Source organism: Sycon ciliatum, chromosome 8, assembly GCF_964019385.1.
Source record: "Sycon ciliatum chromosome 8, ocSycCili1.1, whole genome shotgun sequence".
Lineage (NCBI taxonomy): Eukaryota > Metazoa > Porifera > Calcarea > Leucosolenida > Sycettidae > Sycon > Sycon ciliatum.
The window spans coordinates 17,256,588-17,280,808 of NC_088650.1; the positions used below are offsets into that span (position 1 = coordinate 17,256,588).

The following is a 24,221-nucleotide window of genomic DNA, read 5'->3' on the forward strand; positions in this document are numbered from 1 at the left end:
TCGAGTGTTGTTATTCGCAAAGTTGACTGTACTCTGCGGCAGTGGGGTTTTTTAGAGACTTGAGCTTGCTCGATACTTCAGTTTCCTCTTCAGTCACATCATCATCATCATCATCATCTGCGTTGCCGAAAAAAATAATAATAGTAAAATAAAATAATAAAATAATAAACGGCATTATGCAGCTGTGTAAGCAGTAGATGCACAGTGTGACTGCCAGGCATCTCTGTCAGATGTCAACTGGCAATTCTCATGCAGAGACATACCAGTCCACGAAACGATATTGTCAGCAAAGGAAATCTTCGAACGACCACGCTTTCTCTTACCATCCACGACACCAAACATCACGTCACGTACAAGCTCGCAGCCAGATGGGCGGCAGGTGTGCCCGAAATAGGTCAGTTTGCGTATCTTGACCCTGGCTAGCAGCTGTCTCTGTACTCCCAACTCCACCAGGATACTGTCATTTGTGCGCTTCTCCATCCAGGATACTCTGAGCAGACGTCGGTAGCACCACATTTCTGCTGCCTCAGGTATTCGTCGTTCATCTGTCTTCCGGAGAGTCCAACTCTCAGCTCCATACAGCAGGACAGACCACACAAGGGCATGCATTATCCGGATTTTCAGCTGTCTGGAGATGTTGTGGTCTTTCCAGATGTCAACTAGCTGTAGCATACGCTCTTTCGCCATGGCAATTCTTGACCGAATATTAAGGCTGCAATCACCGTTTGTTGTCTTCCAGGATCCCAGATACTTGAAACTGCTCACCTCTGCAATTCGTTCTCCATCGACCACAAGTGGCGTTGGAGCAGTATCGTTTGCACCAGCAGTACAGGTTCCGATATGCATGATCTTGGTTTTGGACAGATTCAGTGACAGGCCCTTCTCTCTTCCAGCGTCATTAACAGCATTGGTGAGGGTAGACACTTCTGATGGATGTGCACACAATCCCGTGTCATCTGCATATCGTAGGTTCGACAGCTGGCGTCCTCCGATTCTCACACCGATACTGTCCACATCAGCAACACGCATAACACTCTCAGTGTACAGGCTAAATAGATGTGGGGACAAAATACAGCCCTGTCGAACATCGTTCTTGATGGCGAACTCCGGCGAATGCGAGCCATTCCATCTGATAACTCCGTTCACCCATGTGTAAAGATTCTGGAGCAAACAAACTATGTGGCGAGGGAAACCAAAATCCAAAAGGAATCCAGTCACATCAGGTTGCTGAAATTTATAGGCTTCGCCATGGCCATACGAACCATTCTTAGTACAGTACCAATCTTTGCGATAACGTTACATGGAGTACCCATAACATGGACTTCTGCTTTTGTTCGAAAATCTGCCATATCTGTGAGAAGAGGAGTGTGTATTACATACTTAGAGTGCATGGTGGAGGAAGAAGTTCAAATAATGTATTTATCCCAGCCAAAATTCCTGCTGAATCATTGAAATTAAAAATCTGCTTTGTCAAAGATAACACGAAGGATCAATCCAGACCATCGTATTCTGGCCTCAAGGGTAAAGCTAATATCATTCTTTGCACTTCCTTTGTGTTGCTTTCCGGCAGAATCTGAAACCGCTCTTGCACCCCTGACAGGTGCAGTGTGGAGAGCACTGCCCTCTCTGGCGATCCTGAACGGGGCGCTGAGCACTGGAGAATCCGCCTCGTTTCCACAGCCATCGGGTTAGTTGCAACTGGAGTATGCATCAGGTTGTAGCATTCAATACACCAGAGGCCGTCATGCGAGATTTAATCATAAAGTAACTGTCTGAATTCACCCTTTTGATCGCCGGGGTGATAAACCAAAATCATGTTCTGTTGGATGTTTGCATGGCGAATGCTTCTGAGATTCCACCCACTTTGAATTGTCAACTCCTAAATCCGCATCATTATAAGGAAATCTCCGGCTTTGCAAATGTGAATTCCTGATCAACTGCTCACCTCCCAATGAATCACTCTGCATGCGTGAAACCCTACTCAGTAATCCCATAAGGCCCGTTTTCAAGGCGTCACCTAGCTGTTGTGGCTGGTTTCTCAATGACTGCAACCAGAGAGTGCAATTGATCTGCAGGAAGCTACTAGTGGATGTACTTGTATATGGTTGTTAAGATAGCTGTATGTTGACACATACGTCCGGTGGAAATATCAGACAAACCTGTCTCTACTCCATAGTATCATGAAACAGTGTACTCATCAGGAGACTATGCGGCTGGACCGGAACAGACAGCGGACTATGTCCTATGATAGGGGTGATGCCCATAGCAGATATCGTGGCAGTACAGTAGCTTGAACGGTTCATCCAGTTTCCTATGCTTGCTGATATAACCAATCAATCATACATGTATTCCTGTCTCAGTGTACACAGAAGTTGAAGCTGATGTTGCTGGACATCTGACAAGCCTCAACCCGATCAGCGAGTCCTTAGTTCCCACTCCGCACATTGACCAAGTGTTGAACGAGTTGGCAAAATCACTACACTCCTGTCATGTTGACGGCACAACAACAGACCTGGACTCCCAGACTGCGAGCTCATCGCATTTCAGACAATTGAATATTCAGGTAAGGTATACGGGATAGGCTAAGTTCAGTCATTCCTGGATCATGCTTGGCCTCGCTTTCGAAACACTAGGCACGGTGCCACTTCCAATCGACAACATTCGCCTGGTTTTCAAACTTCGCCTGTATGTCCAGAATACTACCAAGAGTACATGAAAACAAGAGTGTGCAGCTTGGGCTTTTTCTACTATGGGTGTCTGTGAACACTGGCCTGCGAAATGGTGCAAGGCGCAACCTTGAGTGATGTGGCTGGATTTCATTGAGCAGTACTGTATATTTTTGTATGTGAATTTCCAGAGTCAACCAATGGCGTCGGACGAGTCAGAGTCGGATACACCCACAAGCACGTCAGAAAACCATGCGCCGCAGCCCACCACCACTGCTGCCGTGAAAGGTATTCTAATGGGCTTCTGCTTGGCGTTGTGTGTAGCTAACGTTAGCTAGTTAGGTGCGAGTGGTGAATTAAAAACAGCGGTGTTCCTACAACACCTGTCATAGGCTTGAGGGGTTTGTCATCGCTTATCTGGTCTCGTCGATAATTGTTAACATTCCAATGTGGGGTCAGGGGAGGGCCTGGGGGGGGGGGGGGGGGGGATCTCTGGATATGACTCATACAGGTCATACCAGAAACGGCCTACAGTGGAAATTATAATTATAGTAAATCAGTGGCATAGCTGGTCCACCTTTCAGGGGGTGCACCTCTGGCTTCACCATGTTTACAGCAGCCACTGAACTGCAATCCTTAGGCCATTCGGCTCAAACTGCTGCATGAAGCTCCCATAGGGGCATGTCTTATCGAGGTCCACTGTATTTGAGGGTTGTTGCATCCATGGAACACAGGTGTAAGGCTATGCAGAGGTTGACAGGTTGTCTTGCAGGCGGCTGTCACTGCGGTTGGCAGTGTTCACTCAAGCTGGCTACGCAGCCAAACCGTGGTTCTCCTCAGGCAAGGCCAATTGGCCCTGGTTCGCAAGCTGTAGCATTGAGATTGCGAAAATTGAAAGAGTGAGAATGCATGCAACTCTGACCTTGGACGCAATAGTGTATGAAAGCCCTGGAGCAATCACGTCCATTTAAACTCATCGTGGTGTCCTTCGATAATTTGTGGGATACAACTCATTCTTGTATGTTTATGTAGCTGTCACTCATCGCAAGACTTCTAGCAAAAGCACGGGTGTAAAGTCAAATAGGCCTCAGACACAGACCTTACCTGTCCAACGTCGATCCAGTCGTCAAACAGGAGGCAAGAACCAAGTCGAACAGCACAAAATCGGCAAGAAACCCATTGTGACCCGACACGCAGCTCCCGAGCCGGCACACCCACCACACAGCATGCAGAGTACGCTTGTGCAGCCACCTTCATCAGACACATCATCTGCTTCAGCAACTGTACAGAGCAGTGAAGTGCCATCAGAACAGCAGTCTTATCCACAAACCAACTCCAGGAAGCTGAACACTGTGAGTATTGATGTTTTAGAAGTGTATCTCACATACTGGCACAAGCTTCCCATGGTCTGGGACATTTCATTGCTATTTAGACTGCAGGCATGTTGAACTATGGGACAGGGCGTGTGGAGACTTTCTGCAATACTTCGGATCATGAACCTTCCATTGGAACACTTAACCCAGCTAGTAGTTCGGCTTACTTAAAGCTCGTACCTGTACTGATGAGGCCTAGATGGCCGAAACAGCTAGCTGTCTACAGCATTGGGTATAAAGTTATATATAAAAATAATGACTATAAACCCAGCTCCATATTTTAATTTTTTGCTTGTCAATGGCATTGAGCATGAGACTCAAACACTAGTATTGCTCCTCTGTTGTTGTGTGTATGTATTAATATGATTACACACACACTTGAAGGAAGGAATCAAGCGTTTCTGCTGTAACTTAACTCTGAGTTTCACGGTTTTACCGAGCATTAGACGGCAACAGAGCAACCACAACTCTCTCCGAGTGTGCTAATATGATTAGAAAATAGTAGAGATCTGTGGGCAGGGTAGGTCAACACTACCTTTCCGGCAGTTTGCGAATGCTATCACGGGCCATGATCAGGCATCAGGCGCACTGCTCCGTTATGATGGGGAAGGATAGATCAGATACATAAACCAGAGACCAGAGACCAAAGGCCGAAATTCCATTTTTGCATCAATGTCACCATTGCACAATCCCAATCACAACAGGGTTGGAAAAAGAGCATCTGTTTCTCGACAGGACTAGATTGACCTTGGTCTTGTTTCCCCTGAATCATGGCCTTAGGTCTGCTCGCTACACCTGCCCGCCATATGCAATGTCCACCCAATTGTGGACAGTACTGATTAGGAAGTGTTCATTTCTACTAGATGCCGGGTAGGATCAACAGATCTAACTTGTCTGTGACTGCTTTCAGGAGACAGCTCTCCGCGAGGAAGTGGAACGGCGGGTGAAGGCGGAGCATGCCTTGCAGCTACTGACGTCCACTGTACAGCGACTTCAAGGAGAAGGTGAGAGCAGCTTCTGAGAAAATTTTGAAACGAGTGCACCACCTCTCCTTGTCTTCACTGTCCAATGTAATCTTCCTTGCCCTAGCAATGTGGGGAACTATTTCGAGCAAAACATTCAAACTCCCCACCACGTGCATGCCCTCTCCAGCGGATCTCCTTTACCATAATATGCGATGCCCTCCGGCTTCCATTGGGCTGTAAATGATCCTATGGACCCTATTCACACACATCTTTACCAAAATCCTGTTTGAAAGTGCAGATCTTTTCATCATGTGCACCGGCAATCTGGCTAATGCCCACGTTCCAGTCAGTTGTGCTAGTATGTGTGCACTTCGTTGCAGTACGTATGTCTATGCAGGAGTTGCGATATTACATAATAATATTATTATACTATGTATGAATGTGTTTTTGTGCATGCATGTGCATGTCGTACTGCAGTCAACACTCTAAAATCGGCCGGTGTTCGTTGGAAGCAACAGTGGGTACAGGCCAGTTCACAGCTACAAGCGGTCGTCAAGGAAGCCGAAGCTGTCAGAGATCAGCTGAAAGAAGAGAAGGTACGAACACTTGAAAAGCACTCATTGAGTAGATCCCACGGCACTGCTTAGCGCTATTGGTGATGTTTGCACAATTCCCTAGAACTCCACCGATAAGCCTCTCGCCTAAAATCAATGTTCCAACTTTTACATGACCATGTAGAGGTTCTGCACCATCACCACAAGCGCAATCCCAGTTATTTTGAAGTACATGGACATGTAGTTGACAACACACATCCAGGCACGTGTTGAGTCATTTAGATCACTCAACAGCGACCAAGGTGCGTATAACTTGTTGTGCAATCTGTTAGGAAGGGCTCGCTGCAACGTGCGAGTTTTTGTGTAATGTGATAATTGTACCGTTGACAAGTAATATTGGCACAGTGCTCGTAAACAAGAGCACTGTTATTACACATAGCCCTGTTCAATTGAAGTCCTGTGACTTTTGTCCATTGTCACGGTGTTGCTGTGCAAGTGAACCCTACCTCTGAACGGCAGTGCTAAGTTTGTGATCACAGCGTTGCTGTATGATGGTTTCCTTTCGAACCAGCTATGTAGGTTTATGAGGGCGGGTGCAACACCACACCTCAGATGCTTCGTTTGTTGTGCATTTGAATGATGTCTCGTTACAGTCTTGAATTAGTACATACTTCTAGAAGTTGGTCCCACGTAGCCTGATTTACTCTGCAAGCTCGTTGGAGCAATCAACTTCAAAACTTGTACTTCAAGTACTTCCTCCGTATACAAAAACTTCGTGACTTTTTTTAAGGCTGCGCATAGCTCTGGAATTGTTCCGTTTGACTTGGAATAACACTCGTGGCCTTGTCTAACCTGTTTACAAGCTATATACAAAGAAAAAAGCAACTCAGACGAATGAGATTGAGTTTATTCAGAGTCTTCGTTGCTCCTGTCATTGAAATGTACGCAACAGTGCCCACCCTCCTGACCAGGGATCACACAAACCCTGCGTTTTGTCGGGTCTGTCCGACTCCTGGCTCTTGACCTTTGGTCGGTGTACGAGATGCAAGAACAGTTTTCGTAGGGTGAGTACTTTTTCATGTAGCACTGAATGCGGCAAGTAGGACTCGCCCATCCGCCCCTCCCCACCTGAAGCGTCGAGGAGGTAGGGGCGCTCTGGCGGGATTTTACGGTAAGTGCTATTTTTTTGTCATTTGACTCGTGAGTTCCTGTTGGCAACGTCCTCTCACGCATGGCTTCCGTTGAGAATCTGTTCGAGATCAACCAAACCTACATACAATGAATGTGGGTTGTCGATGACAGCCTTTGGTGCGGTTCGTTGAGCAGGTTCTTGCTCAAAAACACCGTTGAAAAAAGTCACGAAGTTTTTGTATACGGAGGAAGTAAGTTAGTTTGATTTTTGTCTTGTTTCTATTCGTGAAAGGTGCTGAATAATGAGTTGAAACAGAGACAGGCACAGCAATTCAGTGATGCTGACCGTGAGCTCAAGTCGCTGCAGGATAAGTTAGCAAGCACTGGAACCCGTCATGCAGCCGAGTTAAAGCAGGAGGTGAGGTGATATAAAGGCTCATGTTTGCCTCTCAGTCTTCTTTCCTTCTTTTTATGCTCTTGTCCACCTCTCTGGCTACTCCCCTCATAAAAATATTATGCATTAGCTACCCCCGCCGCCTCCCTCTTACGTTGTAGATGTAGTTGACATTGGATTCAAAGTGTATTTGAAGTGCCTGTACTAGTATGGGCCACCAGACCATATCCTCTCTGTATGGGACAACTGTTGTTTGAGTTCATACTACCTTTCCCTGTTGGCGTACCTTGGAACCTTTCCAAGCTTAGTTGTGTGTGTGTGTGTGTGTGTGTGTGTGTGTGTGTGTGTGTGCGTGTGTGTGTACGTGTGTGTGTGTTTATCGTGTCCGCTCTATGCAGAAGGATGAAGTTCAACGTCTTACACTGCTATGTGCTCGTCACCAGCAAGATGCGGACACACTGCGTGCTGCCATCACCGCCCAGTCCTCGCAAACTCAGTTCCTCCAGGCGATGGTTGGGGATTTGGTCAGCAAGTGAGTTTTCCTTGTCTCGCTCATAAGCACACATCGCTTTCCTCTCTTTCTCCCCCCCCCACCCCTCTCTCTCTCTCTCTCACACACACACACACGCGCACACACACACACACACACACACACACACACACACACACACACGATATGGTATTATGCTATTAGGGCTGGTCATTTTAAAATCACCCACGGGCACCAGCTGTACACTATAGAACACATGGGTGAGTGAGCTGGCTAACCAATACAGTCATGTACTAGTAGTATTGAATCAATGGGATGCACACTAAGGCATAATATTATACTGTTATGGGGACAATATGCACTGTTACAGAATCATGTTTTTTGTAGATCTTAAACTGTGAGTGTGCGCTATCCTTGTGAATTCCTCTAGGAGAAATGCCAATCTGCCTGAGGAGCTGAGCAAGCTCATAATGGAGAGCGCTGTGGGAAAACGAGACGGACCGTCCGAGGCACATGCTGCACTGGTTACACAACTGCACAAAGAGTATGTTGTTGGTGATGTTTTGCTGGTGGTCACTTTTAGATTCGACGGCTCTCTTTTAGACCATGTGTCCATTTACTTGCGCAGCTAAATGACGTGTGTTTATGTGTGTGTATGTGTGTGTGTGTATATATATATGTATGTATTTGTGGTACCCCGTTCATGGGTTTGGCCATGCCAGTGTTGAAACCCCCAGCATCCGTGGAATGTGCAGTGTGCAAGTTAACAGTGAGGAGATGCTACGTGATAGGCTATCGTTACCCACTCCTCACCAGCATACGTATATCCCTCATAAACATCTCTCCCTGTCCAGTGAGGACTACTGTGCTAACTATACATATGTTTGCAGTGGAATGTGTAGCTGAAACAACCAGGCACTAAGCAAATAGCTGTGATGCATCATCCTCTGATGCTCGAATTGGACATGGGTTATGATTGGCCCTGCAGACGGCCTGGGGCCATACTAACCCTAGCGAGCTAGCTTCAGACCTCATTGTAATTACTGGCCTAAGACGTTACCGTAATGTTCAGGTTACACGTTAACCCCGGTTATAAGCCGACCCCAGTACTTAGTTGAACTCGGATGGTGAGCCAATGGTTTATTATGGTGAAAAAAAATCTGGTTACGTTGGTGGATAGTTCATAACTCGTAACATTTTGTCCTTCTCCTTTCCCAGTACTTGGGGTCCCAATTTACCGGTTCAATATCAATATGATCAATAGATGAACTTCACATGGTGATCAACAGAAGTTGAACCATGGATGTAAGTTGGCTACCCTAAAAAATACACGTTTTATGTCATGAAAAGTCGACTTACAACCGAGAAAATATGGTACCTTCCCAGGGCTATTTACCACTTACAACACGAGGAAATACACTGTTGGTCTAGCAATCACAGACGACAAGAAATGAAGGAACAACGTGAGAAAGAAGAACAGCACCTATGCTTATCCATTGTCAGAAGGCAGCCATGCTGTGCAGGTAACCAATCACGAAGCAGTTAAACCAGTTTTGCACGAAAAGGGTAAACCTTTTGTTAAAACACAGATCTCTAAATCAGAGTTCCCTCAGCCAATCCCGTTCACGCCAATACGTGTTTTACTTTCAATAGCTATCAATTAATTTTGTGATTTGTTCTTCAGATCAGAGTAAACTTATGGTCCTCTATTTTTTTAATTTTGGTTCTTCAGGTATTTTAAAGGATTAGGAGAACTTGAAATTCAAAGGATCAATCCTTTGAATTCTTCGGATATTTGATATTAATTTTAAGCCGCATTAATTTTGATGAAACATCTTGAAAAAATTCGACCCTTAAAGAGCTGATACTGGTCATACGAGTCTTGCGAAACTATAGTTCTATGAAAATGAGTACAGTCAACTTCGCTAATAACGACTGCGGATATAACGACAATTCGCGAATAACGACAGAATTTCCATGCCCAGAGCAAAGTCCCATCCGACTGTGACACAGATAATGAGACTTCGGGTATAACGACAATTCGCGAATAAGGACACATTTCTGATGCCCCGCCGAGTGTCGTTATAAGCGAAGTTGACTGTAATGAACAGAAGTCGCATGCACACAAGCGTCATACAAAAGCAAACATCATTCGTCTCCCTGGTTTCCATGGCGCTCAGTTTGTCCAGGAGCCTGAGGACTACTTGCAGCAGCACTCGTACCGCCTGTGGCACGGTGCTCCTATTTCCATGTGCACGTCTGTGTTGTTGAAGCTCAGCGGATAGTCCCCTCGGGTCTCTGACACACGCACCGGGGCCAATGTCAGCATGGGCTGCTGTGGGGCTATACATTCCTGCGCTTTAGCCTTTCACCTCATACCTGTCCAATTGTAAGAGAAGTATAACGACGCGCTGAGCTTCGGCGAGCGAATAGTCATCTGATAGGAGTTGGTCCGCCGCCATGTACTAATCTCTATACTAGAGTGAGGAAACCAATGGTTTGAGCAAGACCTGTATGCTGTGTAGGATGAACCCAGGCCATGTTTTGATGCTTGGATCGCTGTCTCTGAGGACAGCGAGGACAGCCAGGGTCATCTAAATCGACAGGAATCGGTCACCGTAACTACTAGTAGTCAGCACCCAAACTGGTCTCTAAACGAATGTCTTGACTCGGTTTCTGAACAACTCTGCCGACTTCTCTCGTGTTTTTACGAAGCTGTGAGGTGACTGTAGTGGCATCTTGCTAAGACTCAGTATAGAGCTGCAATTCCAAGAGTGAACGGACAACCCGTTACCTCACAGGGGATTTTCGGTTGATGGGCATTTCATCTTTCAAGACTTGGAACTCTCTTCAGCTGTTGTGCGGTGCTTTGCTTTCTACAATGGTGGATAGAATTATTGTCCCAGCAGCCATGTTGTTGAGTGATTCAGTTCGTTGTTGCTACCTTGGTAGCCTAGACTATACAAGCTAGTGTGATCAAGACGTTAAGGCAAGCATAGCTTGCAATCTGGATTACAAAGCATTTCGATGTGAAAATTACCAAGACTCGTTCTTCTGAATTCCTCTCCCCTCTCCCAAGGGGATACCTGCATGACCAGTTTCTGGCTTTGAGTGAGTACAAGTTAGTGTGTGTGTATGTGTGCCGGTGTGTGTGTGTGCGTGTGCGTGTGTGTGTGTGTGTGTATTTGTGTGTGTGTGTGTGTATGTGTGTGTGTATGTGTGTGTGTGTGTTTATGTGTTCTTTCTTGTCTAGAATCGACAACAAGGAAAAGCAATACAGTGCACTGGAGGATGAGTTCAGGGAAGCACTGAAGATGGAAGCGGCACGTTTCCAACAGGTCAGTCATGACATCATGATTATAATTATGGACTTATCTTGCAATAATTCTCATCACAATATTGGACTTGAATAGGAAAGAGATGAGTCTAGAGTCTGCCGAACTTGACACTTGACTGACTCGCGACTGCCATCCGGAGCACCCAAGGAGCACGTCGGTGCTTTCTTGCAGGTTTGCCGAGTGGAAGGTGCGACGTGCTCCTCGTGTGCTCCGGATGGCAGTCGTGAGTCAGTCAAGTGTCAAGTTCGGCAGGAAGCGTGTGTTCCTCGTTGGAACAAACAACTTCATGGCTAATACCGTCCAAGGCACAACTTCTAAGGTCGTACTTCTTTGATGTTATTCGATCTCCACGCAGCTAAGCTCTTTCGACGTTGTTTTTATTTGTATGATCACAGTTGCAAGTTGCTGCAGAGGAGCAAGCTGTTCGCTGCTTCCAGGTGTCTGATGCACTCGAGAGGACTGAATGTCAGGAGAAGGAAGCCACTGCTATGGTGGCACGGCTGACAGGGGTGAGTACAAATACCTGCTGACCATCCGGTTTTGGCCGGGACCGTCCCGATATCGAGGGTGGTAATAGGCACCCCAAAGTGCATTAGTTGCATGCCTCACAGCTTCATTTGTGTACATATTCATACCTACAATGTAGGTATGTCATTGTCCAGATCTCACGTTTGCTAAGGTTGGCAGGTATGAGTGCAGGACTGTGCAACGATGGCAGAGAGATGTCACGTGTGGCCATGTGATGCCGTGTGCGTAGACACAACGGACTGGTTTCTTGCATTTCCAAGGCGGCAAGCCTTCTTTGGAAGCCTTCTAAAAGTGGTCATCTTCCTCCAATAGCTGGGTGTATTGTCATGCAATTTACACTGAAGCTCCATCAGTTTTTGAAGTCGTTCTTTGCTGAACAATCCCAGCATATCAACTGTGTACATTTCTCCCCGACAGATTGTGATCACTGCATCCCCATCCAGACTCATACAGGCCGTGGGTAGTATGCTTGCCTGGCTGCCTGTTCAGCAGTGAAACTGCCTGCTGTGTTTCAGTTACCACTCTCTTCGTCTCTATCTACATGTATCTTCATCTTCAACAAGAATAAGAGGAGGAAACACGTGTTTTAACTCCGAGTTTCACGCACTGTTTTCTGATGATCGCTTTGTGCGTGAAACTCGGGGTTAAAACACTTTTTTCCTCCTCTTATTCTTGTTGGAACTAGCTCTGGCTTCTGGTACAGAGCCGTCGAACAGCTATTGTATCTTTATCTTCCAATTGTCCGCATCAGGTGTTGCGTGATCAGCAGAATAAAGTAAGGGACCTCACACAAAAACAACTGGAGACCAAGTCACCTAAAGAGGTCAGTACCTGCCTGCTTGACTGCTTGCATTGAGACTCTGCCGTTACGCTAACACAGTACTGGTGCAGCATTGCTGTAAATAATAGTCTCCAGCCTTCAAGTTGAAAGACGGCATAGTTGTGATCAAAGCCGCTACATTTTGCCAACCATCTCAAGTACGTTTGAGGGCAAGTGCGTGGCACATATAAAGGTCCACTAGGCTACAGTTGACCTAGCATGTACATGTCATCATAGTTAGAAACACAATCATAATGTTATCAGCAACCTGAAAGAGAGTTATGGGTGGAATTGATGACCGCTGGAAATTGGCCTGATTTGGCTATGTAGATGCTGGAAAGTATAAATTTGAGAAGATTGGCAATTCCTCATTTGGCCCCCGGTTAGATCCTGTGTAGAGGGTATAAAAGGAAACATCCATATCATAGATGTTTCCTTTTCAAGATAATCTCCACCATATTCACAGTACAGTGTCCGGCCATCAAAAGTTCTTCTAGCATCGTCAAAATGCTTTCCCGCGGCTCTTCGAGTTTTCATTGATTGTTCATTGGTATCTTTCCGGAATCTTTTTGAAGTTGGCCTTTGTCCAAGGAATTCACATGTTTTCTATTTTTTGTGTTTGTGTGTTTCATTGTTTAGATGCATGCAAGCTATGAGCGTCAGATAGCATCCCTGGAAGCCACTGTCCAGGCTCTGAGGGATGAGCAGCAGAGATGGCAAGCCGATCAGCATCAGAAAGGTCAGTCGGGGCTACCAGCCATGACGGTATATCCACTTATACGTAGGTGAGAAGGCAGATGCACGCTGAATTAAGTTTTGAATAGGGAAATAGGCATCGCATAGGGATAAAGCGCTGAATGTGCCTACCGGTATTCGAACTTAGAACAGTATAGTGGAAACTGGGTCAAATTTGCAAGAAGTGATATCCATCTCTTTTTCATGCACAACTGTTTATCTGATTATCTTCATGAAACTAGCTCTTGTAGGTGATGCTTTAAAAGAAAATCTATTTTGAAACTCATCGCGTCACCCTACTTTGAAATCGTCAATCAATCTCTATGTGGACACTGTTCTGGGAATCTTGGGCCAGGCTAGTTAGGAACTGCTGGACTGGCATGCACACGGACACAGCTTTGATTCTTTGTCTAGACAACCTGTGCCAGGATCATGATATCATCCCTCCCGTCTGTTTTCATGCAAGTCTGATCGTTCACTTTCTCGTTCTTCCCATGTACTCACATGTGCAGAGAGTGCTCTGCGAAAAGAACGACTCGACCTGGAGATGCAACTGTCCAAGGCCACAGCACAAACTGCAAACTTACGTGCCCAGTTGCAAGTGAGTTGTGTATGCAACCCGGTACCCGGCATGCCGGCCAATCAAATCTATCAAGATGTGACTGTGTAGCAACGCTGCTTTTGCTAAGAGCTCCAACTTCACACAGGCCAAACACATATATACAGTCATGTCGGGTGCAGAAAGATTCAAGAACGTGCTACTGAATAGCGACCAAGCTAGACTATGTTATGTTCATAAGGCTGGCCGAGTTGACCGACTAAAAACTACGAAAAGAGAATGCCAAGCTGGAAACAAATATCTAGTCATGATGGTGCTTTTTTTGTTGTTAAACCTTACGTACGTACAGTACATATCTACTGTGCGAATCTACAAACACAATAGACTGGGGTGACAGATGCCGGCATCCAACACATCGCCATCTGCTGGGCTAGGATAGGCTTGTAAGTTGTTACAAATGCTCTGTCTGTATATTCTTACGTGCTCGTGTGCTGCAGGAGGCCAACGAATCGCTCGTTGTCAAGTCCAAGATGCTGGATGATCAGAACACGGCCATCAAAGAGTTGAAAGAGGTAATAAAATACTACCGAGTGCCCGTTGATACAGTTTGAAACAAACCGTGACCTGCAACACACACCTGCAACATGATTGAGATTTTTCCACTTGCCTTCCAACAACAGGGATATTGCTTGTCATCGTGCTGTACAGTTAGGCTTTGGCAGGAGTGTATCTCGAATTTTTACTTCTTCTTTTTTTACGCACAGAAACTAGCCAAGTCAAAAACGCAGCTTACGGATGAGTCGCGCTCCATGGCAGGGCGGCTGCAACAGGCCGAGGAGAACCTGGCCTCCATCTCCATAGCCCACCAGGACCTGCAGGAAGAGGTGGATGCGCTGCGCGAGCGCAAGCAACAGTTGAAATCCGAGCTGGCAACAGCCAGCGGGCACCTGCAGGAGTTTGACTCGGCTTGCAGGTGAGTCATGCCTTTTGACTTTGAGTGCACTGCATGTAAGCGTGGAGTTCTCTTGTCAGTGTACATGTAGTGTTGGAATAGTAGCTGGAGTTCACGGGTCCATGAGTGAGTTGCACCTGCACTTTCATCATCGCTGAGGGTGACAACATTTCTTTGGTTGCGAAACCGCGGTCCAACTGAGTGCAATACAAACTGCATGTATGGCCAGTATCTACTCCGACCAGACACACGGCAAATGAGGCTAAACTGAAGCAGGGGGGCACCCTGTCCACTAGATAGGGGAGTCGGAGAGGTCAAAATATTCTTGAAACAGCTATGCAGCTACATCTAGGTATAAGGAGGATACTTTGCATATTGGAACTAAGCCCTCAGTGGCTTCATAGCATGCAGTGAACCTGATCCTTGGACCCATTTACTAGAAACATGCACGTACTGAAATATGCCTGTGACCCTCTCGGGCTCAGCGCCTGGCACAAGTGTGGGAAGTGAAACGCCTTCTACGTGTACTGCTCATTTACTATCGGGCAGCTGGTATTGGCTAGCACTGTAAACAAGCGACTCCCTTGTTTCTCCTGCTACAGTAGTAACAGTGAAGGTAGTTTTGCACTCATGGCTCACTCCATTTTTCTTCCGTAAGAAAAAGAATGGATTTCGACTGCCAATAATCGAAGACAACCCAATAATAAAAATCATTAATTTGGTCCAATTGCATGCAGAACATGCAGAACATGAATAGGCAAAATGTTGTACTAGCACCATCCATTTACAACAAAAGAATAAACACAGAGAAGTGAAAGCAGACTGATATTGCAGGAAATAGGGCGGTGGATAGATGCCAGTGTTCTGCAGGCAGGTAGGAGACAATTTAGCCACCGAGAGCGAATCTTAGCTATAGAGGGAATCGGTCGCAATAACTGCTCAGGCTCATTTGGGAATGAGCCATTATCTGGTGCCACGTTCATCCCGGCAGAGTATTGTTTAAGGACTACTGCCAGTACACTGCAATTGTTGGTTGACTGCTTGTGTTGGTTGACTGCTTGTGTTGGTTGACTGCTTGTGTTGGTTGACTGCTTGTGTTGGTTGACCGCTTGTGCACTCGCCTGTTCGTTCAGTGTTCTACAGGAACAAATCAGCAAGAAAGACGCACAGCTTGGTGAGAAGAAGGCCACCATTGAAGAACTTCAAAAGAAAATTGCAACACTGGAAGAAGAGCTGCAGCGGCTTCATGAAGCTATTGCAGAGCAAACCACGTAAGCGGGATGCATAAACACACAGTGGACCCCCGTTTAGCCCAACACACTCCAAGATAAAAATTTGGGTTGGAAATGTAGGTCAGAGCCAAAGAAAGTTCAGGCAGGATATACTGGAGAAATGTCCACTAAGAAGTTTGAAGTGATTGTCAACCGCTCTTGCATGAGAAAGGAGAAGCTAGCTCCAAGCCATCCCAAACCCGACCACCATCTCTTGTTGTTTCTGCATGAGGAAGAGGAAGGGGGAATTCTAAATTTCTGCCATCCCAAACCCCAACCACCATCCCCTCCTGGAATGATTACTTTTATAGCCTATCCTGGCTGTCTCCTGCTGAACTCTGACTGGCTGTGAGTACTTCGCACCTGAAGTGATTGGTCAACAATCTTGTTGTTTCTGCATAAGGAAGGAGAAAGAAGCTTCTACTAGAAAAGAAAATTCTAAATTTCATAAAAGTCTGATAAGAAAGAAACAATCCCTGATCCCCAGACGTTCATGTGGGGTTCAATTAGCTATGTGGGCACTCTACACTTCTTTAGCACTGTCTATTTTCGCGGACAATTTCTTGCTTGTGTTGCCAGCCAAGTCACTCAACATTTTTCGGCTGCATCTACAATTTATATCAATTAGAGACATTGGTGCAGTAAAACTAGATGCAAAATGCACAAGAGTAGTCAGGTGATGTTTAGGGCTGTCCAAGGTTACCAATTTTTTTCCCGAAGGAATATTTTTCGTTTGGGATTGGACGGGTTTTAGTTCAGTTTTGAAATCACATGTAATCATTGCACACGGAGAATGCCCCGATACTACTGCTTGTCGAAGGTTGAAATCAATATTGTGTTGGAATTCACTTTACCTGCAGAAAGCCGGGGTGAGTAGGTCTGTGTTAATGAACCCCAGTTGTATGTAAACCTTTGCTTAGTTTGGTTTTAACTTATTATTCATAAGTTGAGGGAAAGTTGTAAACGGGAAAGTTATTTTTTACTACTTTTTACTAACGTTTTTAGGTGGGGTTCCTTTAGGTCATAAAACTGATATCCAAATAAATTTGCTTCCGAAGTGACCGGTTAGAGATTTTATCGCTCTGGATTGGAGGTGTCTCTCTGCAGATTGAGAGCCGATTTTGATTTGAAGTTTTGGATATTGGCTTCGTGGACCACTACCCGGCCAGTTGTGGACACGCCATTGCTGTGGATTATTTCCTTCCCTCGATATTGCAGCGTGAAAGAGGCTGGCTTGGCTTTTCGGTGGCCATTGTTTGCTTCGTCTTGCTGTGTCTTCTTCCTCCTGCGCTACCGAGGTCGGTCCCAGGCGTGAAGGCGTTGCTGGCGCTAGCCAACGCTAGCCAACGAACACTTCCTGCTGGAGTGGTGTTCAGAGTCAGTCACGTGATGGCGCTAGATCTCAATATTGACCTGGCGATCCTGGAGTTTTCGCAGCTTCAGAAACTAGCTGAGCAGAAGGACATACCTAATTCGTGTGACCTAGCACGCCCAGACTTGGTTGCTACTCTGCGCGAAAATGGTATTGGCACTTATCCCCCAGGTTCGGCGCCCTGCCAATTCCCTGCCTGTGGTGAGAAGTGCCTGCCATCAATGGTACCTTGCCTTGAGAAACTTCAGGATTGCATCGCCAGTCTAACACGTGAACTTGCTGCAATTTCAGCAACCAGAGATGCAGAGCTAACGAGCTTGCGAAATGATTTACTATCCACACGGGAAAAGGTGAACCAGTTGGAGAACGTTGTTGGCTGTGGTGTGTTAGTCCAGCCTTGCAGAACTCAGAAGACCATGGATCTGGCTGGAGCAGCTCAATGCTCACATACGTCATCCCTCCAAAGCGACAAAGCATCAACAGTAAAAGAGAATGGACAGCTAGCCAAGACACCAGACGTTCCTAGACCATATGCCCAAGTTCTAGCAAATGGGCTCATGGCTGAAACTTCTAGTAGTGCCAGTACTGCCGATAAGGACGACGTATCCTTTCAGCCTGTCATGTCAAGGAATCAGCGCCGTCAAGCCAGGAGGATGACACGGATCCAACCTCACCCTACTGAAATAGAAGAGGTTGGACTCCCTGCAAACAAACAGGCAAAGGAAGAAGCACCACAAAGAAATCCCATCCGTCGCCAGGTATCATCACGTTACGCCAAACCAAACCAGAATGTCCCTGGTTCAGTTCCGTCTCTGGATGCTGCACCCCGCAGTCCGCGAAAGGTCTTCTACTTGGGAGATATTCGTTTGGTTGTGAGGCAGCGAGTATAGCAGACTGGTGCAGGGAACGCGGTGTTGAAATAGTGCAGTGCTTAATATACTCCTCCGAGTATTTTCGAACTGCCTCCGCCAGAGTGACTGTCGAGGGTAAGGATGCCGATACTGTATGCCGGCACACCTTCTGGCCAAACACAATGGGTCATACCGTGAGGGAATGGTGTTTCTATTCTGACCAGCCCACCGGACAATATCTCTCACAATGAATAGTAACCTTGTCTTCCCCAACACTACTGGAACACTGAATCCACTGGCCCGTCCCTTTTATCCTCCCATCCATACTGCCCTTACCATCCTTTCCCTCAACTGCCGCTCAGTGGTCAACAAAGTAGCGGAACTCACTGTTATGTGCAACATCTACTCTCCGGAGGTTATATGTTTGTGTGAAACATGGTTGTCCCCTGCCAACCTCTTCTCATTGGCAGGCTACACAGTTCATCGACGGGATCGTCCCACCTCTAATATTCGATCGGCCAATCCTACCAGAGGTTATGGTGGGGTAGCCATATTGGTGAAAGATGGCTCCTTTACATCGGTGAAGCCTCTGGCGAATCTTCAGCAACCGGGCTTGGAGGCCATCTGGCTTGAGCTTCGCACAGCCAACTCACCCCAACGTCCACTCGTAGTCTGCGCCACCTACCGACCTCCTGGTGGTACCCTGGCGGATATCCAGGCATATTCTGATGGTCTGGAAGACTGCCTTCTGTCGCTTGATCTACCTGTATCCACACTACTCCTCACCGGTGACTTCAATGCCCATAACTCGAGCTGGTTGGCTGGTGATCGGACAACCGCGGTGGGTCAGTGCCTTGAAACCGCCTTCAGGTGCTTCGGATTAGAGCAACTGGTCAACTTCCCTACGCACTGGAGCCCAAGTGGCCGGTCATCTTGCTTGGACCTCATCGTCACAAATTCACCCCAGCAGTTCCTCTCCGTTGATTCAGCCGCTCCACTGGGTAGCTCTGACCACGTGCAGCTCATCTGTCGAGTCCGTCTCCCTGTCACGTCCAAAAATCCAACCCTACAACATCACTCCCTCCCAATCTACCCCTACACCCCCAGGTTATTAATTTCAAGTTGGTGCCACGTTGCGTATGGGATGACCTGAATGCTTAACTTGCTGATGTCCACTGGAAATGTCACCTCCGCAGCTCGCACGTGGATGACGCTCTTTCGTCTTTCCACTCTATTCTTAGCAGGGCCATGGAGAAGCACCTCGGGTACTTCTCCCGGCGTCCACTCTCCCCCTCATGCCGACGTTTAGGTCAGCCACCTTGGGTTGATGCCCCCCTCCGTGCCGCCATTAAGGCAAAGCACGATTTCTACAGTGTGTGTAAGAAATACCCAACCCAGCTTAACATGCATGTATATCGATCTCAACGGAACTTGGTGAAGAGTCTCGATCGAAATACCGGGGATACATTTGGTCCGTACAAGCTACGCTGCAGGACAAAAACCGCACATCACTGTTTCAGTTCGTGAGCAAATTAAAAAATCATAAAGTATCTCGTGACATCCCGACACTCACCATTAGTTCTACACAGCAGGCTACTACCTCTTCAGCTAAAGCCACTGCATTGAACTCTCAGTTCGCCTCAGTGGCCGTGCCTGATGACCCTTCTCTACCCATTCCCCCCATTGCCGAGGAGAATCTGTCTTTACTACGACTGTTGCCATCCGACGTTACATTCGAAAGCTCCCGTCTGACAAGGCGCCAGGCCCAGACGGCATCACTAATCTGGTATTAAAGTCCCTTGCGCCCTCAATAGCATACCCCTTATGTCTGATTTTCAACCTATCATTCCGCACTGGTCGTTTTCCCTCTGCATGGAAAACAGCTAATGTTATACCGATCTACAAGAAAGGGTCCCGCCACGAAGCATCAAACTACCGTCCGATATCTCTACTGTCCTGTGTTTCCAAACTCTGTGAGCGCGTTTTCTACGACCAATTGTACTGTCATGTCTCGTCACGTTTGAGTTCAGCTCAGTCCGGATTTCGCAGAGGCGATTCTACCACCCTCCAGCTGACGCGCCTGGTGCAATTAGTGTGTCGACATCGGGATGCTGGAGACCTAGTCGGGATCTGTTTTTTCGATCTTGCCAAGGCCTTCGATACAGTCTGGCACCGGGGGCTCTTGGCCAAGCTTCGTGGATCGTTTACTGTAGACGGCAATCCCCTGCTATGGCTGACATCTTACCTAACTGGGCGAACGCAGTACGTCACGGTACATGGGACGTCCTCAGCCGACACAACAGTACTATCCGGAGTTCCCCAGGGTTCCATCCTCGGCCCCCTTCTTTTTATCTTATACGTCAATGATCTGCCCGCAGCTGCCCCGGGCACATCACTATTCGCAGACGACACAACGCTCCTACGGGCATCTCCTAACATCACTGGCCTGATGAGTAACCTAGCTAACGGGATTCAAAGAGTAATTTCCTGGATGTCGTCTTGGCGGTTATCGCCCAATCTGTCTAAAACTAAAATCATGCTCTTTCCTTCTCAGCCTGATGTTCCGCCCCTCCTCCATCCCACTTTCCCCCAGCCTATAGACATAGTCTCCAGCCATAAGCATCTTGGCATTTTCATTGACTCTAATCTTTCATGGGAACCCCACATCGATTACATATGTAAACGATCAAGTTCATCTTTAGGAATCCTCTTTTCTCACTGTTACCATCTCCCAATCTCTTGTAAACTCCTCCTTTACTCAGCTTACATACGCCCCATTTTTGATTATGCAGATACTGCTTGGGCTGGAATTTCCACAACCCGTGCTGAAAAGCTCGAAATTCAGCACAAAAAAGTTCTAAAAATCCTCCTCCGGAAACCCCGCATGCTCCCATCTTCCACCCTTTATGCCTTTGCTCACACTACCCCTTTGTCTAAGAGACGTAATTCACATCTTGTCACCCTTATCCATTCTCTCAAACTCAATCTGTGTCCACCTCACCTCCACTGTTTCAACTGGTTTTCTTCCCGTAGCATGAGAAACTCCCTTTCCCTTCCGAAACCTAAGTCCTCCTTTCTACTTCACTCTCCCCTTTTCACTGCGTACTCTGCGTGGCTGGCACTTCCCCAAGAAGCTAGGGACCTTTCTTCCCTCCGCCTTTTTAAGAGCCTTGTCGCGCCTCGACTTTGATTTTGTGTTTCTCATTTTGTTGCAATCACTACTTATCCATGCCGGTTCCTTTTTTCTTCTCCTCCCCTTCTCCCTTCCTTGCCGTGGTTGGCTAACACCCTCTCTCTTTGTATTGGCCGGTGTTCTCACTGTGCTATGAGATGCTGCAATAAATTTAAAAAAAAAAATGTCAACTTATCCCGGTAAAATATGGTCAGCTGAGATTCGTCTCTTACCTGCTGGAGATTTGGAATGTCTGCTTGCAGGAAACACAAGCTGGACTATGAACGGCAGGAAGCAGCTTCACAGCAAAGGATTGAGTCCAGTGAGGTGGAACACCGCAACGAGTTGCTAGCTGTCAAGCAAGTCCACGAGAAACTTCTGGAAGAGGCAGAGAAAAAGGTAAAGGAAGTGGGAAAAGATATCATAATCATATAACTGTACTCTCGTATCTTATCCATTTGGACGGTCCGGGACCCGGCACTGCGCGTAGCTCTGGATACATACATTTTGATGGGAAAAGCCATAGAATTGGCATATGGCGTCACTATTTCCACACCAAAAAGTGACGAAAGAGTAGTAAAACTTACACTAAAGCTCGCCCAATGGGTGTCCGTAACTTCGGTAGGACTCTACTACGAGTGTAACAGGGCTTCAGCAGATTGTAGCAGGGGTGGATTGGATATCATGTCAACGTAATATTCCTTCCGGTTCAGAAAAAAATGTGACTACACTGTATGCATCAAATTTTTAACTCGCTATTATTATACTATTTGCTGGTCCAGGTTACGTCTGTCGAGCAAGAGATGCGAATGCTGTTAACGGAACAAGAGGCTAAACAGAGAGATGTGCAAACTCTACTCGCTCACCTGCATGGCCTCGTTGCATCGGACATGCCACCACCGCTTCTCCCAGTGCCACAGCAGATCCCAGCCGGTCATGGCGAACACCAACGTCATCACTCTGCATCACCACTACCAACAGCACACACAGTGCATGAGCCGCATTCACAGCATTCGCAACTGCCGCCGCATCCAACGCAGCCACAGGTGGATCAACGTCAGCAGTCGCATCCACCTACAGGCCAGCTGTCTGGGTCACAACCCGGAAGCACGCAGCACAGTTGCCACGCACCATACAGTGTACGAGGTGGTTCTGAGCGACGCTCTGACTGCTGCTGTAGTGCACACCAAGCACAGCACCATACCAGACGAGGAGATGCCTCATCACCCACATGCAATACAGCAACACACAGGGAGAGTGCGCTGACAGAGGCCTCGAGCTCACAGCACACAGAGGACCCTACACATGCCAACAAGCAATCCACACAGAAAGCAACCCGTGATCAAACAGAATCACGGCAGGTGACTCACTCCTTGGGCAAAGCTAGAATTTCATCATCTAGCCAGCTACAACAAGAGGTACAGCAGCGCCTGCAAAAGAAGCAGCGGTTACTACAGCAACTGGAACAACTCAATGCAGCTGGATATAAATGATTTTTTTACTTCAACATTTCCACTTTTCGATTATAATGATATTGATTAGGACAAGTGCCATTTTACTGATATTCCGATCCGAATTATATTGGAAAATGCTGCATCCAGAAACGGTTCAATCAAAATTGCTCAGAGCCTCAGACCTAAGTTTGTATCCTTGTCGTTTTTGTTTAGTTTTTGTTTTATGGAGTTGGTCTAAGTTTGTTTTGTTGTTTTATGTTTTAATACCTGTAGTTTAGGTTAGCGCAATTGTGCAAATTGTGCATTGTGTGGGCAGTGAAACTGGTATCGTATCTTCCGGGGTCAAAGCCACGTTTATTTTCTTCTCGAAATTGAGCTAGAAATCTGCCTTGCAGCATATACCCAAACAGGACACAAAATTTGCACGTTAATTTTACACCCGAGGACGCACCCAGTGTGCTGACAGTGCTCAACACCATGTGCGGGAAAGCGCTGTGTGGAAAGCTATGTGTGTGTGAATGTGGGGGCTGCATATGTTTCAGGGCTAGCAGTGTCAGGGGCTAGCAGTGTCAGGGGCTAGCAGTGTCAGGGGCGTCGGACACGGTACGGTCACTACAGTATTGATCGTACCACTTTTCGCGAGAGGTGCCCCTCGTGGAAGGTTCAAAACTGGTGTAAAAAAATTCTGGAAGTGGCACTTTTGGCGAGTGGTGGTGCACGTACGTAGTGGTCCTACAGTCCATTCAGAAAAAGATGGACTTCTAGCTTTTGGCCATAAATGGGTCAAACTTTGAGTTTTTTTAGAATTTTTTTCTGCAATCCCCTATGGAATCCTCTTCCAATTATGTTTCTGAAGTCTATTTGTCCAAAAAGCAAGCCATAACAAGAATAGGATATCGGCCAGGTTTTGCCCCAGAAGCATTGAATTGGAAAAAACCATCAAAATCCAGGCCGTTTGACCCTGCCTGCAACAGTGCATTGTGGGGTTCGAACCCCAGTTCAGGTACCCTTTTTGGACTCTTTTTCAAAGTTCAAATTTCGCAGCACTGCACTGTGTACAATGAAATCACGAAAAATCGCCAAATACGGGAGCTCGCCAGAGCCAGAGCCCATCTTTTTCTGAATGGACTGTAGTCCTAGACTGTCGGTGTCTGTGTACAGCGCTGTGCTTCACACTGTAGTCAGTGTAGATCTACACTACTTACTACTAGTAGAGTGTCATGTAGCGTAGTGTAGTGTAGCCGGTGTAGTCGTTCTGTCAAAAAAGTCTGTGTGTCGCTGTCACACATGTAGACCTACACGATCTAGTCGAGACGACAAGAGTCGCGACTACTGCCAGTATTGAGTATTACTGCTACTTACTAGTACATGTACTAGTACTGATACGCACTCGCACTGCGTGTAGCACTGCTAGTTCATGTATTACCCCACCGTCGGTTGACAAGACAAGAGCCGATGCTTGCGCCCGGGACCTAGCATGCACTTGTGATGGTACATGGTAAGTTAGTTACAGTAACTAACCACACCTTTCACAGCTCACTTCCTTTTGGAGTTGATTTAGCTGTACACCATGTAAACCAAATAACTACTACTTAC

General features: G+C 46.8%; 1 protein-coding gene across 1 annotated transcript; it reads left to right on the forward strand.

Annotated features, from left to right (window-relative positions):
* Positions 1-1,567: 1,567 nt before the first annotated feature.
* On the forward strand, positions 1,568-23,098 carry LOC135823925 (leucine-rich repeat and coiled-coil domain-containing protein 1-like). Its single transcript, XM_065336805.1, has 19 exons — positions 1,568-1,687; positions 2,361-2,563; positions 2,858-2,954; positions 3,699-4,018; positions 4,950-5,043; positions 5,482-5,600; positions 6,982-7,107; positions 7,482-7,615; positions 8,004-8,117; positions 10,827-10,911; positions 11,307-11,420; positions 12,191-12,262; positions 12,899-12,998; positions 13,507-13,595; positions 14,051-14,125; positions 14,318-14,526; positions 15,639-15,776; positions 21,435-21,570; positions 21,954-23,098. The coding sequence occupies exons 3-19, from the start codon at positions 2,867-2,869 to the stop codon at positions 22,662-22,664; spliced, it is 2,724 nt and encodes a 907-aa protein (XP_065192877.1). The 5' UTR covers positions 1,568-1,687; positions 2,361-2,563; positions 2,858-2,866; the 3' UTR covers positions 22,665-23,098.
* The last annotated feature ends 1,123 nt before the right edge of the window (positions 23,099-24,221 follow it).

What these genes read in the sequence shown, in the direction of transcription:
- LOC135823925 (XM_065336805.1), top strand. Translation starts at nt 2,867, where the DNA reads ATGGCGTCGGACGAGTCAGAGTCGGATACACCCACAAGCACGTCAGAA. An exon ending in AAGCGGCACGTTTCCAACAG is followed by an intron (nt 10,912 to 11,306) that starts GTCAGTCATGAC and finishes GTATGATCACAG; the next exon opens with TTGCAAGTTGCTGCAGAGGA. An exon ending in AGACCAAGTCACCTAAAGAG is followed by an intron (nt 12,263 to 12,898) that starts GTCAGTACCTGC and finishes TTCATTGTTTAG; the next exon opens with ATGCATGCAAGCTATGAGCG.